Raw genomic sequence first — 19145 nt, forward strand, 5'->3', positions numbered from 1 at the left:
AAAGTTCCTGGCACATACTAAAAGCTATAAAAATGCTTATTATTACTACTACATATCTAACCAAATTTTGTTTTCAAAATACCTACTATTCCTCTATGACTTGTATGTAGCATTACTTGGTGACTTCAAATTTGGAGAAAGATTTAATTTGTCCCTCTTGGTTTACTCTAAATCACCAGAAAAAGTTTAGCACTGTACATTGATGAAACTCCAAGTGTGGCATTAAAATTGAGTGATCAGAAGGAAGAGTCAGTAATGGTCCCGAGGAAGTCCCTTGTAAATCCCAGCAGAAGCATCCTTAATGAGAAAGATTCACTATGAATATAATAACTAAGTTACCTAAAACATTCAATTAAACACAATAACCAATTTTCTATTACTGTAGTATTTCCCCCCAGCCACAGAAATGGACAAACCTATTTTAAATCCATTTAAGTGAACATTTAATCTGCTTTATTTATTTTTAATCTAAAAAGTAAGAGAATAATCAAAAAGCAGAAAATATTCATAGTTAAAATGCTACAGCATTTTAACACACCACAGTTACATGTAGGAGGTATCTGCCTTAAGTATTCCCAAGAGTAACTGCATATATTTATGGAAATCACAACGTGTTATGCCAAGAATTCTAAAGAAAAAAAAAAACTTAAGCAATCAAAAAATAATTCACAGTTTTTAGCAGACAACCTATAAATGAAAAACAAATTTATATAAAACTGAACTCTTTCGTGATTTACAAGGCATGGGCTGAATAGGGCCACATATAAATACTTAAGTACAATACATACAGTAAGTTTTGAACATTTTATGAAGTGTTTATATTGAAATATAGAACTTAATGAATTAAAATTGCAACAGAGTGATGTCTAAACATGAAAAAACACTTGCTTGAGTTTTAATGAAATAAATTTTAATTGTATACCATGTTAAATACAAATGTAATAACCTCAGCTTATCCACACTTTTATGGCATCCTATAGTCCAATGTGCTTCTACATAATCTTCACATGAAAATGTACAGTAGAATAGATGTTAATAGAGCATAAACTAGATTTGGAGATCATGGAAACTAAGGAAAAAGTACTTTTCTCTCTTCTAAATATTTGCACAGGTATGAGTTACAGCAGTTTGTGCAGTACTCATTAATTTAGTATCAGTGTAGTTTTAAAAAGTATTTTTATTACTCATTTATACCCAGAGTTGAAAATCTGAAGTATTCAGAGACTTTAGAAACAATCAAAAACAAAATAGTAGTCACTATTCTCTGACTTTCCCACCCCCATCCTGGTCTCCCACCCCAATGAGAGCCTTTTCAATCCTTTTCGCTATCCTTGTGGCAGATAGCTCTGTATTTCTATTATCTGTAATACTCTTGTCTCTTGACTTCATCTATCTTAAACAGATGGTTTGGTTCCAAATCATAGCACCAGCATTTACTAGTGCCATTTAGCAAGTAATTTTTTCAGGTCTCTGTTTCCTTGTCTATGAAATAATAAAACCTACCTACCACACAAGGTTATTGCGACAATTAAATAATGCAAAATCCAGTATGTGTAGTAATATCTAGCTCAAAATATAGTGTTCATATAGTGATAGCTATTATTATTATTGTGATAGCTATTATATATTGTTCATATAGTGATAGTTATTATTATTGAAGTATTACAATCGTTCTGGTGGATAAGGATTTGAACTCTAATATACTCATCCTCCTAAACTATTCTCCTATCCTCCAGAACAACAGAATATAAGTATTTTGTTAAACTACATTCAGTGTTTAGAGTTTGAGGCAACTCTAGATTAATGAGAATCTCACTTTGTATCCTCATCAAAACAGAGGCCTGTAAGCTAGCTAAAATGCTGGACTATTCAAATATTCTGGATAACTTTTAATTTATCAGATTCCAAACCACTGGGATTTTTGGCCTAAGAGAAACTGAATTACAGAACTTTACTTTTAAAACTATTTCAATTCAAATCTCTATGGCATATACAACCAGTACCACAGTTACAGTAATGTACCTAGTATTACTCACTTATCTTTTGCCTCCTTTTTAATTTTTATTTTCTTTAAATATTTTGTGTATTTGAGAGAAAAGGGCAGGAGCTGAAGGCAGTAGCTCAACTGACTGAGCCACCCAGGTGCCCCTTGCCTCCTGTTTTTATCATTTTCACAGCTAAGGACATGGTAAGATGTTTTCCACATGTATATTACAGTTGTTCTTTATATGTAGTGTTTTTCAGGATTGACACCCTTGCTCTATATACTGTTTTCTAGTGGTTAATTTAAAATGAAAGCTTCTACTCAGAGATCACAATTTTAAGTGGTCTCTAATTAAGTTTTGAGAACTAACACAATTTGCATAGAGAAGATACCTGAGATGTGTCTAAAATTCTAAACAACATTTTTTTTATCAGTTTATGCTCAGGAAAAATACAGTTTGGTGAGTCACAATTTATTTTAAGAAAGTGCCATAGTAATTGGAGGCATTTTAAAGAAATAAGAAGTCAGTTAAAGTAATTATTTAAGAATCATTAGTTCATTTGCATACCTCTTAATCTTAAAATCCAAGATAGTCATGTAGCCAAAAATAAAATGATACTATGTTTGAAAAGGTTCTCAAAATCACCCTCATTAATTTTAAGTTCTCTATGGATAAAGAATATGTCTTGATTTATTTACCTTGTATCACCATTGCCTGGGACAATATCGGACTAGTATAGGTACAGAGAGGTTCAATACACATTCATGGGATAAATAAATTCAGCTTAATTTGGTCTCAGAAAACTTACAAATGCTTGACAGTAAAACACTAAATATTACATTAACACAGCATTATTCTTTTCAGTGTAAACAAAGTACACTAGTTTGTACATTGTATATTGTTTATTGATAGTGACATATAGTAAAAATTTTATGTATATATTAATTACCCATGGTCCCTTATAAATATTTAAAGTTCTTTTTCCAAACACAATCATACTGCAAAGTCATACCATAAACTAAACTTTGTAAGACAATTTGAAAAAGATGCATTAAACATACTATAAATCATGATGAGATATTGAGGTGGCTTATAACTCTCAGTTTAAACATTCTAATTACAATCAAATGTAGACTTTTACTAAGAAGTTGATAATTCTGGAGAAGGAGCCCTTCTGAGGAATGATTTAGTTTTAATAAAATTAATGGTCAGATTAGCATACCTGAAGTCCTATGTTCTTAAAAAGTTCATTCAGAGTCCATAAATGCAAGCAGAAGATTATGAAGTATTCCTAGATGCACAAACATCTTTTAAAAAATATGAAGTATTCAGTGTGCCTTAAGATACATTCCTTGAATTGAAAACTGTTGAGGTTTCCAAATACTATCTTTTCATGTCTTCACAGCCTGGATCTGATCTGATAACAAAAACCAAACAAAAAATTATCAGTCTCCACAGGCAAAATCCATTTTCTAAAGTAATCCAAGAAAAATCTATAAAAACACTGTGGAAGCCTATGCACACAACTGTTTGTTTAAAGCACAAACACATTGTAGCTTTTGATTCTGTCATTGTACATGCACACAGTTAAGATCCAACTAGTTCTCCAAGGCTTTTATGAAAAATAGCAATCCCTTGGCTCATCTCCTCTTTCTTAGGCAACCATTTCTAACCCCTTTTCGGAGATTTACCTGTGTATCTCTAAGTAATACACTTTTTTAAAAAATTACTTTTTGAAATATCAGTTCCTTCAATGTAGTATGAGGCTTCAGTTCTCACTGTGTTGTCCTGCAACTGTTATGCATCCAGCACTCCTATTCTTCTACCACAGTAATCTAGTCATGTGATGAATCTACATGCTACTCACAACTGAGACAGGTTGTATCTCCCTCCGTTATTCTTCCTTTCTTCTACATTTTGTTTTCCCTGTTTTAGTAAGTGTGCCTTATTCTCTAGTCTTGTCTTAGTTTTTCAAGATACTTGACACTAATTCATTGCCACTAGTCTCACACTGTTTAAACCTTTATTACTATGAAGCACATTACATAGCCTATGAATTCCACTTTCCTGAAGAACTCTCCATTAGTTTCTTCCAAAACTCTCTAATGTAGACCAGTTGTTCTCTATGTTTGCCCAGCCATCTTCATAAGGGATCTCTCATTACCATTCTAGGATTTCATTATCTTTCATGATCATCCTGAGGATCCTTCACACAGGCTCTTATGCTGGTTTTCCTGTTTCGTGGTCTCTTATTTTCACCTCTTGGTTTATTCCCTTGTCTTTTAAGAGTATACCTCCCAATGGCTACTTTAGTAAAAGGTATAGAAAGTACATTCTTGAGACTGTGTATGGCTGAAGATGTTTAATTTCTACAGTCACAATAAACTGGCACTGCCTGCGCATATAATTCCATTATTTTCTTCTTGGACTTTTCCACGGCCCAATTATCTTACAGCTTCCAAATGTTGATTAGAAATATAATGCTATTTCTGCTCCCTTATCCTTAACATGAAACTATTTTCTTTCCAGGAAGCCTGTAAAATCTTCCATTGTCTTCAGTGTTGAAATTAAATAATGGTGAGCCCTGGTGTGGGAATGTTTTCATTCACTGCACTGGGCTCTCAAGAGGCCTTTCAACTAAATCCATCATTCAGTTCTGGAAAATACTGTTTGGTGATTTACTTGGTAAATTTTTTCCCTTCTATTTTCTCTTCACTCATTCTAAAATTTGTATTATTTGGATATTGGGCCCCCTCTTTCTTTTCTTTCCAATTTTACCTTTTTGCTCTACTTTCTTGAGAGAATGCCTTTATCTTTTTATTGAGTTTTCAATTTCTTCTGTTCTATTATTTTCTAAGAACATCCCCCCCCCCCCCATTGGTCCTTTCCAAGTAGTATCCCTGGTCATATTCATGAAAGTAATACCTTTTCTTATCTCTTTGAGAATACCCCAATAGTTTGTTTTGTTGTTGTTGTTTTTTTAATATTCTCCCTAAATAAATACTACTTCCTCTATAACCCACTTTTTTGGTATGTTGATGTTCCCTTATTTTTAATGTTTTGGTCTTCAAATACCTGATGATCCTTTGCCATCTTCTCATAAGTATGAATGAACACTATAAAGCTGACCAAAATTTCAATATGTATGTGAGGCCTATAAAATATGATCTTTATTCTAGTGTAGCTAGCTACACCATTTTCTCAGGAATCTTTGTTGTTAATAGCTTTAGATCTTTTCTCTCGCTGGTCTGATTCCTCAAAGATGACTTTCTATATCCTGCCTACTGACAGTGTCTTCTTGGAGACATAGGAAAAGGTGGAAGATGATTACACTATGTGGTATAAAAACTTTCAGTTATTCTTCATTTTCAGATCAGCACTGCCACACACAGTTGTGCTTGGTATTCCCCAGACTGGAGATAATCTCTCTCCAAGAATGAATCTCCAATCTTTCTTGGGGGCAAGAAAGTTTAACTCTCTTATCTTTTCAGCCCCATCTCATCCTTCTTTCCACCTTTCATCAATATCTGAGACTTTGAGAGGATCTGCAATGTAAAGTAGGATGCTTTCCAGCTTTCCTCAGTGCTAGTTTAGAATTCACCGTCCTCAGGTCTCTTAAATCATCCAACATTCATCAGACATCCAGCTTTTAAAATTTGGTTGCCATTTTTGTCATTTTTTTTTTCTTTAAACCAAAGCCCCCCCCCCCCTTTAAGTTAGATTTGAGAAGAGGATGAAACCAAGCGTGTGTTCAGTCCTTTATCTTTGATTGGAATGCCCATATGCATATAAAAGTCTTACTTTAAAATCTTGGAAACATTAACTTTTCCCCGATAAAGTGATAAAATTAGTATGTTTCACTAGTCATGTGGAAATATTTCTTTTCATAAATATCTCATTTGAGGGGTGCCTGGGTGGCTCAGTGGGTTAAAGCCTCTGCCTTCAGCTTAGGTCATGGTCCCAGGGTTCTGGGATCGAGCCCCGCATTGGGCTCTCTGCTTGGCAGGGAGTCTGCTTCCCCCACTCCTCTCTGTCTGCTTCTCTGCCTACTTGTGATCTCTGTCTGTCAAATAAATAAATAAAATCTTTAAAATAAATCTCATTTGAAAGTTTCAGAGCTAGAAAACAACTTATGCCTCTGCAATGGTTTCTGTGTAGTCCTTGGTAGTTTTAAAAGACATTTCATAGTCTACCCAGGAGTTCTTGTCTTTGGGTTATAAGATATAGGTAATTATTGAAAATCCTTTCAAAAGAGAAGGGGATCATGACATAATATATGTCATTTAATATTTTACTCAAAAATTTTCAACATTAAAATAGTAAGATTAAACTGGTCCAAAACGAACCAGAGACTTTCTTGTTTATCATTCTAGGAAATTTCATAATTCTGGAAGCAAAATGAAGAGATACAAATTCAGAATATCTTTCATAGCTAAATTTACATAAAAATCAGTGGCTAATAAATTAAGTTACAGGCATGGATTAGTCTCCTATATTTACTGCTACCTAATTTGCAAAATGAGTTTTTACCTCTTTTTAAATCCAGAGAGACAGTCTGGAGAATCAAAATGTAAACTATTTATTACATAGGAAAGATGAACAAAGGATCTCCTATTCAAAACCAAGCTGATAACATCTATGTACTAAGTTTCCTCCTCTCCTAAATAGAGAGCACTTAGGTAGAAGGTGAATTTAACATTTACTGGTTTTTTTTTCTTATCTGAGACACTTTAACACAGTGTTTTATTTAATCCATACAATTTCTGACTTCTTATTTTTTATTTGTATAGGTGATGAAAATTATCTTCAAAAGAAAATAACATACAATTGTTAATAGAAAGTAGTAGAATAAATCTGCTAGACTCAAAAGCTCAAATATTTTTTATTGCTATTCTATATTCCCTACATAAGATAGGGAAACAGTTCACGGAAAACTGCTCTAAAAGTTACATAAAATATGGTAACACAAAGGCTCAAAAATATTTCCAATAGTGTATCCTCCTTATAAAAGGGGAAGTAAGATACAAAGATAATAAATCAGACAAATCAAAGACACAAAAATTAGTAATAAGAACAGAGTTGGCAAGTGGAACTGTGATGTTAGATCGTTACTGACACCTAGTGGCCATGTTATTACAGACAAAATATACCAACAAAAAAAGGAAGCGAGAACTACAATTTATCAACCTATTTTCAGTAGGTACTATATTTTTATGAGCAACAGTAGGGTTTTATCCATGCTATATCTTCACTGTGAGCAACAAGGACTGGGAAAATAAATCAAGGCTGAACATATGCTTCTGATCTTCTGTAGAACATTGCTCCTTAACCTGTTTTATGGAGAATAAGTCCCATAAAAGCATCAGAAGTGTAAAACAGTTCTTTATCACCATTAAAGGTTCTCAATTATGTTTTACTTAATTGTAAAGTATGACTATAACATTCTTTATAGTTTAACGGTAAATGTCATGATGTCTACACAAAAACAACAAAAAAAAACCAGTCTGTGCAGTTTATGAAAATACCACACATAACACATAAAAATATTTATCAGTTATACATTTAATACTCTGAACCAAAGAGATAGTATGTCTCTTTATGCATGGTCAAGCAGGCTATTCTTAGATTCACCAGGATATGCATAAGAGAACGCAAAATTACATATATAACTAGCATTAAAAGGTCAGTGTAGAAGAAATTAAACTTATAGCCACAAGACTACAAGTAGAATTAATAATATTTTGTTATTTATCCTTGTTCAGGGCTGGGAGATTCTTGATAGGAATGATCCCCAGTTCTGCTCACAAATGGACATTTTTCAGCCTGACTCATGTCCTGTAATAAAAGAACCCACAGGACTTGGTTTCTTTCACATCTATGGCTCTGTGTGGGTCACTGTTTGAATCCATTCCTATGGTTATAAACAATGTAATCTTAGAGGAAATGATACATCTTAATTTATTCCTTGATAATGGTAAAATACTATACCAATCAATGATAGCTATTTTAGATAACAAAACTGAAATATACAAAACATCAGTAGAACACTGGTATCTACAATACTAAATGAGTGTTAAAATTTGTGTAAACATGTATAAATGGAACTATACAGAGTTCAGCATGATTCTTAGGAGATATATGCCATTCAAACTTATTTTTAATTATTGACAGTTAAGGCCTGGAATTTGTCCCAAACTTCAAATGTGCTTCTGTCACTAGATCTGACAGAAATTTGTTGCCATAAATTTAAATTTTCTAGAGTTGCCATGTATATTGATTGTAAAGATGCAAATTATTTATTTAAATAAACCCTTCAGAAAAATGTAATAGAAGTAAATGTAGCCTGTTACAAGAAGAACAGAGTCTTACCAAACTTATGTAATTTACTATGATTGCCATGGAAGAAAGAATATTTACTGGGACCTTTTGAATTCTGGAGGATTCAGGTAGATAAAAAAGTTAAACGCTTTAATTTTTTTTATTATTATTTCTGTTCTTGTAACAGGACACCATTGGAAACATTGGTTATTTTATCAAGGCTTTGACTGGAATATCATATTTGAGAGACAGACCTAGACTCAGATATGACCAAACGGCTTTGAGGAACTAAGGCTGACTTCACAAAACATGGCGCATAAAGCCCTTTGGAAATACCTTGCTTTCAGAGTTCCCAGCAGCATCACCAGGTGAGCAAAGAATGTCACTTCTGGGAAGTACAGGAACCTCAGGATATATTGGGCACCTTGTGAAGAGGAATCTGCCTAAACCTACAGGAATTGCAGGCATGTCTGATGGCAAGTACTTGACTTGGCTTCTGGCCAGGAGAGGCTACTTATGTAAATAATTTGGCCAAGTTTATTAAAATTGGACTTGTTTTGCAGACAAATTCATCTTGATTTGGCTATCTCTGGAAATGAGGGTTATTTTAGAGAGAAAAATTATGTGTCAATAACCCACCTCTACAGATCTTAAATCCTAGTTTTGATTGTTCTTAAATGTTGTTTGCTTAAGCTAGACAACTTGAGGTAAATTGCAGAGATATAGTTTTTACATATTTACTATACAACAGCTCATATACAGATAATCTTATTGCTTGTTATGCTGTGGGAATAATATGAGGACCTCCATGTGCACATTATTATTTAAACAACTGGAAAATGGGATTAATCCCCGAACAACTGTATAACTCAAATGTCATCTTGACCAATTTCCTTATTTAAGGAAAATGAAAACTTTTTTATTTTTTTTTTTATTTTTATTTTTTTTTTTTTTTAAAGATTTTATTTATTTATTTGACAGAGAGAGATCACAAGCAGGCAGAGAGGCAGGCAGAGAGAGAGGAAGGGAAGCAGGCCCCCTGCTGAGCAGAGAGCCCGATGTGGGACTCGACCCCAGGACCCTGAGATCATGACCTGAGCTGAAGGTAGTGGCTTAACCCACTGAGCCACCCAGGCGCCCGAAAACTTTTTTAAAAGCTGGAGCCCACTCCATGAGGTTAATTACAGACTTGTGGAGATAATGGATGACCCCACTTTCTCTATGATTGGACTGGATGATGCACTCGGGGATGTACTTGCCCTAATCTCTTGAGACAAGTCTCTCACTTGACAGTGATTCCTTGTAATTAGGATACTGTTAAGGCTGGACCTCAAAGAAAGAGGGCTTCTTAATGGTTTTATTCCTTAGTAATATTTGTCTAGGAACTACCTCTATTAATGTAAAATTACAAGTAGAGACTTTAGCCAAGCATACAGTGACCATCTTTTAGCCTGACATGGCAGTCACCAACAAATTCAAAAGTTGGCCCTCTAAAATTGAATAGCCCTTGATATCTTAACACCAGTTAAAGGATGCCCAAAATTATATGACTAGGCCCTAACAAAATCCATTGACTATGTATTTCTAACTTGTGTCCCAGGCTGGATAGGTTGCCTTACTTTGGGTTTCCCCTGAATGCACAGACACATTATTAAAATTATTACCAACCCAGCGAATCTTCCAATTTTAAAACAACAGTGGACACATTTTGTGTTACATTGGTATGACCACCTAGCATCCATCTTTGTTCCCTCTTTGAGACTGGAGGATGTTTTGCACATGGAAGCTCTTAATTAGTACATGGTCAAAGCCCTAAAGGACACTCACAATAGCATTTCTCCATTAAATACTGAAGTAACACATATGCATGAACCAGTTTTACAATATAGAATGGCATTAGATGTTTTCACTGCTACATTAAGGTGAAACTTGTGCTAAAATAAAAAACAAAATGCTGTTTATATATTCCAGATTACCACAAAAATAAATCTAGGTTTCTAAATGAATGGATACTCAAATTAGCACTTTAAATGATCTCTCTTTCCTTTAGTGATTGCTTTACAGTCCTGAACTAGAGGAAAATTATCAAAGGTCAACTATCAAAGCTCTTTTATTCTGATTTTTCTTTCTCATTATAATATTAATCTTATTCTGCCATTTCTGGTGTCACCCTGCCTAGTGTCAACTTCGCTGCCTAACTTCCAGCTGACATGAACCTCCATGAGATGATCCTTTCTACTCATGGAGGTTCATATATGTTGACCACATTGGATTCAGCTGCCTCCCCCTTTTGTATCTCCTTTATCTGTTCCATAACTGACCAATACTGACCCATAGGTAGGGACATCTCCACACCCCATTCAGCAGGAAGAACTTAAAGAAGATGAGACCTTTCATCTTCAACATATTTAAGGATCAAAACTGTTCATGGGGAAAATGATGAGAGAGCAGAAGGCTTGCTTAAGACAAAGCATAAGCAGACACCCTGCCATCTGCCCTCCACCACACTCCTCCATAGGCTATGTGACACATTCTTCCAGGAAGCTCCTAACTATCTTAACTTTAAAGCCTTGCTAGAGGGAGAAACAACCTTAACAGGACAAAGGCAAGGCCTCCCTTATCTTGTAGGTCCTCTTTAGCATATAAAAGTTCTTTCTAAAACCTCCCATTTCCCCTATTTCTCCCCACCTCACAGTATATAATCAATTGCTTCTCACAACCCCAGTATAGGTCTTTTCTGCCCATTGGTCCTGTCCTGTCCAAAAAAACAAAACAAAACAAAAACCCCAAAAAACAAGAAAATAAACCAAAAACCAAGTAACAAAACAAACAACAACAACAAAATACATGTAGTAAGGTATTGGATACTTACTCGATTGTTTTTTCTGACAGCAGAAATAAACGGAAATAAGAAAGGCAATGATATAGTAAAAATGAAATGTAAAAAGGGAAAGAAAAATATGAATAGAATGGGAATAAAGGCTGAAGATGCACGGTATTTTGTGATGTACCTTGAAGCCAGTCTACACCTTCTTGCAATCCTTCTCCTTTTATGGCATCACTAGCACTGAAATAAAATCCATAAGAAACATATCCATTTCATTACTTCATAAAACCATAATAATAATTACAATTTTGCTATATGGCAAATTATTATAGTCTAATAACCTATATTTGAGCAAAACTGGTAAGTGCTGAAACTGAATATAAACAGGAAAAAGTCTGAGTGCTCAGAAAAGACATGAGAAATTTATTCATGATTTATAATAGACATTTGGAAAAGTGTTATCACTAAAAAGTTATTATTCTACTTTGCCCAGCTCCAGTGGCTCAATAACATTTATCCATTAGAAATGCTTGACTTAGGTTGTAATTTAGGCACACGACGGAGTGACTTTATTTGAAATGGAATTTTATATCTATAAGGTATAAACCTGTAATTATAACTTTGGTAAACTGGGAGAATAAAAAAAAAAAATCTCAGATTTCAATCATATCCTTATATCTAATGGCTTCAGGAACCTGGACAGGTATTCAACTGTCTGCCTTTATTTGTAGCATCTATAAAATGGTGTTGAATAAACTAAAATAATAAAATGCAGAGGATTTTTATATTATCAAATGTCTTTCAAAGACATAGACTGATAGCAATTAGTATAAATAATTGGATTTTCTCAATGATTAGGGCTCCTTTAAGTGTGTACATAGTTACCTGAATAATTAATTTGATTCTAATCAAAACAAATTACTCTCAAGGAATTAGATTATGAATATGACTTATCATAAAATTATTTTAAAATAGAAAGACAGAAATCAACAGCATGTGATATATAATTATTCAAAGTAAATTATAGATTATCCATATCAGCAGCAAAACATTAGTAACTGCAATGCTTAAATCAAGAAAGATCAATGTATTGATTTTTATCACACACTTATAGTCCCAAGCAAGACTAAGGTCTCAACCAAACAAGTAATAAAATGGAAAAACTTGTTCCCTTTACTGGTGGCATTAGTGCCATACTAAAAACCCTGCATCTTTTCCTAATAATTCCCAAATGTTTGAATTCTACCTTTCCCTTTGAATACATCATCAGACCTGTAACTAGAATAAATGCCAAAGTCTTTACCATGTCCTACTAGGACCTGTGTGATATGGCCTATGGCTATTTCTCAATGGCCTCATCTCCTACAACTTCCCCCTAGATCTCCCTCCTCAAGCCAGCCTGCACTGTTTGCTATTCCTGGAACACATAAGGTACATTCTCATCTAGGAGCCTTTTCACTTGTCTGGCCTCTCTGTCGGGCAAGCTATTCCTCCAAACTTTTGCATGAATTTCTCTCTGACTTCAGTTAGATTTCACAGAGGGAGCACCTCTCATTCTTTCTCTTATTGTCCTACTCTACTCTTCTTCATCCTTCCAGCTGATATTTTATGTATCTATTTATCTGATTTGTTACCTGTTGCCCTCATAAGAGAGTAAATAAGCAAATATGTATATACATATTGTGCCAGGGACTTTGTCAAAAACTTTTTTAAAAAAACTGTTAACAAAATCAGAGCCTAAAAATCAGAGTTAGCTATATATTTAGTACAATGATTAAAAATAAAGCACAAAAGTATTCATTTCTCTATAATCTTTATTGTCCAGTAAATTTACTTGCACTTAAGGCAAGAGAGATAGAATATTTTATATGGGGGCGCCTGGGTGGCTCAGTGGGTTGAAGCCTCCGCCTTCGGCTCAGGTCATGATCCCAGGGTCCTGGGATCAAGCCCCACATAGGGCTCTCTGCTCAGCAAGGAGCCTGCTTCCTCCTCTCTCTCTGCCTGCCTCTCCGCCTACTTGTGATCTCTATCAAATAAATAAAAATCTTAAAAAAAAAAGAATGTTTTATATGCACACCGAGTGTTACCTTTATTCCTAAAACTGGAAAAGAAAAATAAGTGTATTTTCAATTTTATACATGCTTTAAAAAATAACAAAAAATTAAAAAACAAGCTTAACAAATGAAACACTAGAAATTAGTGAGATACTATTTGAATAGTCAAAATTATAAACAACTTTCAAAGAAATACTTGGCATTCTTCTATAAGTTATACAGAAAACATAGGAACCTGGCAATGTAATACTACACATCCTTATAGCATGAGGACATTACCTTTTCTCTCACTGAGAAGTATTTAGATGTCACAACTGAATAAAGAAATCTGTTAAAATCCAACTGCTGATGATTTTAAGTAGAAAGAGATTTTTTTCCACTTGCAAAATTAATTTCTATTTCAAAATTAAAAATAGGACTGCATCTTTTACTATTAATTAGACCTATGGCTTTTAATGTACTTTCTATCAATTTAGTACAATGCAAAAATTAAAAACTAGTCTACTTTGAGCATTACTAATTTAGGTATGATTTAGAGAGAAATACAAAGGTTCACCTTAAGATACTTCTCTACCTAAAATCCCTCCTTTCTTTACCAACCAAGTATCACAGAACCACAATTCTAAATCAAAAGACATTTCATAAAACTGACTCTTCTGATTCCAAAGTAAGGAGGATTTTACTCAAGATAGGTATATAGGGTTTCACTCCTGGGTAAAGGAGCTGGTGGCCCTGAATACTGAGGCTTTTCAAGGGCTTTCTAAGGCTCTCACCTAAAAGTTCTTTTTTGAGCTCTAGAATCTCCTTGTTCCGTATTCTGTTTCTCTTCTAGGGGTAGTATACTTTTCTGCCTCTTTGTTAGGGCTTTCTCCATAATTACCTTTTAAAAAAGGGAGAACTGGCAAGAGAAGGACATCTTGTAGCAGAGGGAGTAAGTGGGTGGATAGAAAGAAGCTTAAATTAATATAAGGTAGGCACTAAAATACTATCTAATATATAACTTCTGGTTATCCCTATTGGAATATTTTGGCAGAAAGGCACACCAAAGTTAAATATATCCATAAGACACTGCTTTCCAAATAAACATGTATAATAATTTCAGATGCTAAACACTGAAGAGTTCAACTGTATTAGTATATCCAAATGAAATTAATATTTACATTTCTATATAATCATATACACCAGTGTTTGTTGTGTACATGATTAAGTACCCCGTACTATTATCATTCTAGAGGTTAAGGAGTGAACGAAACTGATAAAATGCCAGCTCTCATGGTACTAATGCAGTAGTATAGGAAGACAGACTATAAAGCAAGCAAAACCCAAAGAGGACATGGCAAGAGAAATATAAAGCAAAGCATATAAAAAAACGAGAGACAGGGGGGTAAGGTATAATATTTTGGAGGGTTATGAGGAGAGGTTTCCTGAAGGAAGTACAACAGCAAGCCAGGAAAATCACTTTGGAGACTGATTCAGACAAAGGGACTAACAAGTGCAAAAGTCCTGAGATGGGACTGTGGTTGCTGGATTCAATATGCAGAAGGAATTTAGTGGGCTTGAAACTGGGTAAGTTGGCTAGATCTTTTAAAGAGTTGTTTCTATTTCATATCCTCAGAAAGATTTGAATTTTTTTTTGTTCTTTTTTTTAAAGATTTATTTATTTAAGTAAACTTTACACCCACTGTGGGGCTGAAACTCGCAACTCTGGGGTCCATAGCTGCATGCTCTGACTGAGCCAGCCAAGCAGGCCAAGATTGGAAAAAATTTTAACAGTAATATATTCATGAATACCTGCACTGCTACAATTCTAATACAACTAAATCCTTGGCTTACATCCTATCATGTTAGGTGTCTTACACATAAGCTTAGCAAAGAACTGAAGCTCGGAGATTTTTTTTAGAATGCTGTAATGAAGAGTAAGTATAAAACATTACCAAATATGCCATGGTTTATCTTTGATGTTCTCTAAACACAGCAGCTGAGACACTTTTACAGACGTCACTGCATCTCTAAGATCCATTTTGTTTGCAAAAAATAAGATTGGTATTCGGCGGTGCTTAATATCTAAAAGACAAAGTAAGACTATCATCACCCTTTCAGCTTTTTGGTCATTTCCCTAAATTCTTCAAATTGAAATTCACTAAAACTATTTTCCAACCACTTCTTTCTGTACCACATATACACAAACATTTAAAGACATATACTGTTAAGAATGTATCTGAATGACAGGAGAATTAACAAAATACTTTTTCTTAAGACTATCCACCCCCTGGGACGCCTGGGTGGCTCAGTCTGTTAAGTGTCTGACTTTGGCTCAGGTCATGATCCCAGGGTCCTGGGACAAATTCCCTCATCTGGCTCCCTGTTCAGGGAGCAGCTCTGCTGTTTCACTCTGACAAAAAAAAAAAAAAAAAAAAAAAAAAAAAAGACGACACCTGCCCTCTGGTTGGAGCTTTAAAACAAAGATGAGTGTGGTGGGAGTTGGAGTTACTGAGAAGTATCTACAAAGGGATCAAATATTTAGTTTTGTTTTTTCTGTCAACAGAAAGGAGTCAAACTTCAAAATGAAAGTAGAAGGGAGACAAACTAGATCTTGATTTTAAATTTAGACACTTGTTAGAAGTGACAAACTAGATATTTTAACAAGATATTTTAGTTTGTTATAACTCTGGAAAAATTTTTCATTGTTTTGAAGAGTTAATTCATTTAAATAGTTCAAAATTCAGATGACACAAAATGGTATACAGTAAAAGAATTTCCCTCCTACCTGTTCCAGGCCATCTACTAGTTCTCTCTAAAAGTGTTAACGTATATCACCTATCACCTGGCATCTTTTTAGAAATATTTTCAAACACTTATTATATATTATTCTTTATACAAATAATAGCAGACTATTCAGTTTGATATCTCCTGCTTTTCACTTACTTTCATATTTTGGAGCTTGTCCCATACCAGTACATAAAGAGCAGTTTCTTCACTATTTTAACAGTTGTAGAATATTCTGCCTGTTAGTACTATGTACCATAATTTGTTTAATCAGTACCCAGTGAGATATACTTGTATTGTTGCCAATATTTAAAACTATAAAAAATGCTGAAATGAATAAAAGTGTACACCGTAAATTTTGTACATAGGCAGTATGTCTGGTAGGGTAAATTTGGGAAGTAGAGTTGCTAGTTAAAGGATATGTAAATTGCACCTAGGTGGCTCAGTGGGTTAAGCCCCTGTCTTCGGTTCAGGTCATGATCTCAGGGTCCTGGGATCAAGCCCCACATCGGGCTCTCTGCTCAGCAGGGAGCCTGCTTCCCTTCCTCTCTCTCTGCCTGCCTCTCTGCCTACTTGTGATCTCAGTCAAATAAATAAATAAAAATCTTAAAAAAAAAAAAAAGATACGTAAATTGCTATTTGTAGTGATTACTGCAAGGCCTTCCTTTAAAAATGTATCAATTTATGTATCAACAATAATGTGTAAGAATGAACATTTCCAGTACCCTTGCCAAGAGTGTTATCAAACCTATTGACCTTTTTATGATTGTGGATAGGTAAAAAGTATTATCAGAATGTTTACTTTGTTTTGAAAAAGGTCAAGAATTTTTGTATATATTCAAAAGATGGTTCTATTTCTTTTTTTAATGAACTATCTTACCCAAGCTTTTTCCCATTTTTTTTTTTAAAGATTTTATTTTTTTGAGAGAGAATGAGAAGGAAAGCATGAATGGGGCTGAGAGGCAGAGAGAGAGAAGAGGACTTCCCTCTGAGCTGGGAACCTGACTCCAGGATCCATCCAAGGACCCTGGGATCAGGACCTAAGCTGAAGGCAGACTTTTAACTGACTAAACCACTCAAGTGCCACTCTCCATTTTTCAATTAAGTCTCTCTCTCTCTCTCTTTTTAAAATTTTATTTATTTGACAGGAAAAGGAAACACAAGCAGGGGAAGTGACAAGCACAGGGAGAGGGAGAAGTAGGCTCCCCGCTGAGCAGAGAGCCTGATCCAGGACCCTGGGATCCTGAACAGAGCCAAGGGCAGCCGCTTAACTGACCGAGCCACCCAGGTACCCCTAAGTTTTTATTTTCTTAGGATTTGTAGGAACACCATAAGTAATAAGGAAAAAAGTCCTGTAGCTCTGATATGAACTGCAAATAACCCACTTGCTTGTCATTTGCCTTTGACTGCTCATGGTTTGTTTTGTAATTAAAAACTTTTTATGTAGTCAAATTCATCAATCTTTTAGGATTCTGGTTTCTGTGTTATAGTTGGAAAGGCCTCCTCTTGCCCCAGAATGATTTTAAACTTCTCCCATAGTTTCTTCTACTGCTGCATTGGTGTGATTTTTACATTTAAATATTTAGTCCAGCTAAAATTTACCCTGAAACAGAGAATGTCAGAATGGGTAAAAAAGCCATACATAATCATACAATGTTTATAAGAAACACACTTTAAACATAAGGACACAGACAAGCCAAGAGGAACTGGATAAAAACACATGCATACATTTAAATGTAAGAAAGCTTGCATGACTACATTATTATTAGACAAAGTCGTGTTCAAGATGAAGGGAAAAGACAGATACTTGTTGCTCTCTGTGCAGTTTATTATATGTCAGTGCTTTTTTAAAGTTTTTATTTAAATTCCAGCTAGTTAACATACAGTGTAATATTAGTTTCAGGTATACAATCTAGTGATTCAACACTTCTATACATCACCACTTGCTCATACAACACCCCCTGCTTATCACAAGTGCGCTCCTCAATCCCCATCACCTGTTTAGCCCATCTCCCACCCATCTCCCCACTGATAACCATCAGTTTCTTCTTTAAAGTTAAGAATCTGTTTCTTGGTTTGCCTCTTTCTCTTTGAAAAAGATAGGCATTTAAAAATTATGAAAGTGTCACTCACTCAAAACAACAAAATAATTTTAACTGTATATGCACCTAATAAATGAATACTATTAACGGACATTAATAGACCTTTCATCCAACAAAAGCAAAATACGTATTTTACTTAACTGCAGATGGAACATTCACCAAGCCAGACCAACATAAATACTGGCCCAATATTTCTAAGGATGAAATCTTACAGAATATGTTATTTCATCAAATGGGTTTAAGTTAGAAATCTGTAACAAAAAGAAACCTAGAAAATTCCCATAGCATAAATACTGGCCCAATATTTCTAAGGATGAAATCTTACAGAATATGTTATTTCATCAAATGGATTTAAGTTAGAAATCTGTAACAAAAAGAAACCTAGAAAATTCCCATATATAGAAATTAAATAATACACTACTAAAAAATCTAAGGATCAAAAAAGAACTCACAAGGTAAGTTAGAAAATACTTCACACTAAATAAAAAAGGAAACAAACATCGAAATCTGTGACATGTAACTAAATCCTTAGAGAATATGTACTGCTTTAAATGCTCATATTAGAAAAGGTATAAAATCAATGATTTCTACTTCTATCTGAAAAAGGTAACAGACAATGAGAAACAATATATATATAGAAAATTCATAATAAAACAAAGAAGAGAAATTAACAAAATTTTTTAAAAGCACCCAACAGAAGAAATTAACAAAGCCAGAGTTCTTAAAAAGTTAATAAAACCAATATACTCTTTAAAAAATTGAGCAAGAAAAAATGGGGGAAACAAATGATCAATATCAGAAATGAAGGAACATACACAGATCTTACAGACATTAAAAGGATAGTAAGAGGATAATACAAACAGTTTTATGTCAGTACACTTGATAACATAAATTAATTTTAAAATCTGGTCAAAAATTACCAAAAGTAACATAAGGAGAAATGCAAAATTTTAATAGCCTTTTATCGTTTAATGAAATTTAACTCCTAATTCACAGTCCCTCTTACTCCCTTATATTCCCCGCCAACACACACAAAATCCCAACCCTGAAAGCTTCTATCAAACATTTAGGACAAAATAATACCAATTCTACC

The 19145-nt window shown here is 34.2% G+C and overlaps 1 protein-coding gene across 4 annotated transcripts in view; it reads right to left on the bottom strand.

Annotated features, from left to right (window-relative positions):
* Window positions 1-690: 690 nt before the first annotated feature.
* ARL6 (ADP ribosylation factor like GTPase 6) overlaps window positions 691-19145 on the bottom strand; it is a 41571-nt gene continuing 23116 nt past the window's right edge. For 2 of the 4 annotated variants that reach the window (XM_059164399.1, XM_059164397.1), the window contains 3 exons: window positions 15119-15248; window positions 11315-11370; window positions 691-3402 (listed from right to left, as the gene is read on the bottom strand). In XM_059164399.1, coding sequence (XP_059020382.1) covers window positions 3377-3402; window positions 11315-11370; window positions 15119-15248 — 212 coding nt within the window. In that variant the 3' untranslated portion in view covers window positions 691-3376. Of the gene's footprint in view, window positions 3403-6843; window positions 7316-11314; window positions 11371-15118; window positions 15249-19145 lie in introns of those variants that run through there. The other 2 variants (XM_059164398.1, XM_059164400.1) reach the window with 2 other exon arrangements.

This window comes from Mustela lutreola, chromosome 2 (genome assembly GCF_030435805.1).
Source record: "Mustela lutreola isolate mMusLut2 chromosome 2, mMusLut2.pri, whole genome shotgun sequence".
Classification (NCBI taxonomy): domain Eukaryota; kingdom Metazoa; phylum Chordata; class Mammalia; order Carnivora; family Mustelidae; genus Mustela; species Mustela lutreola.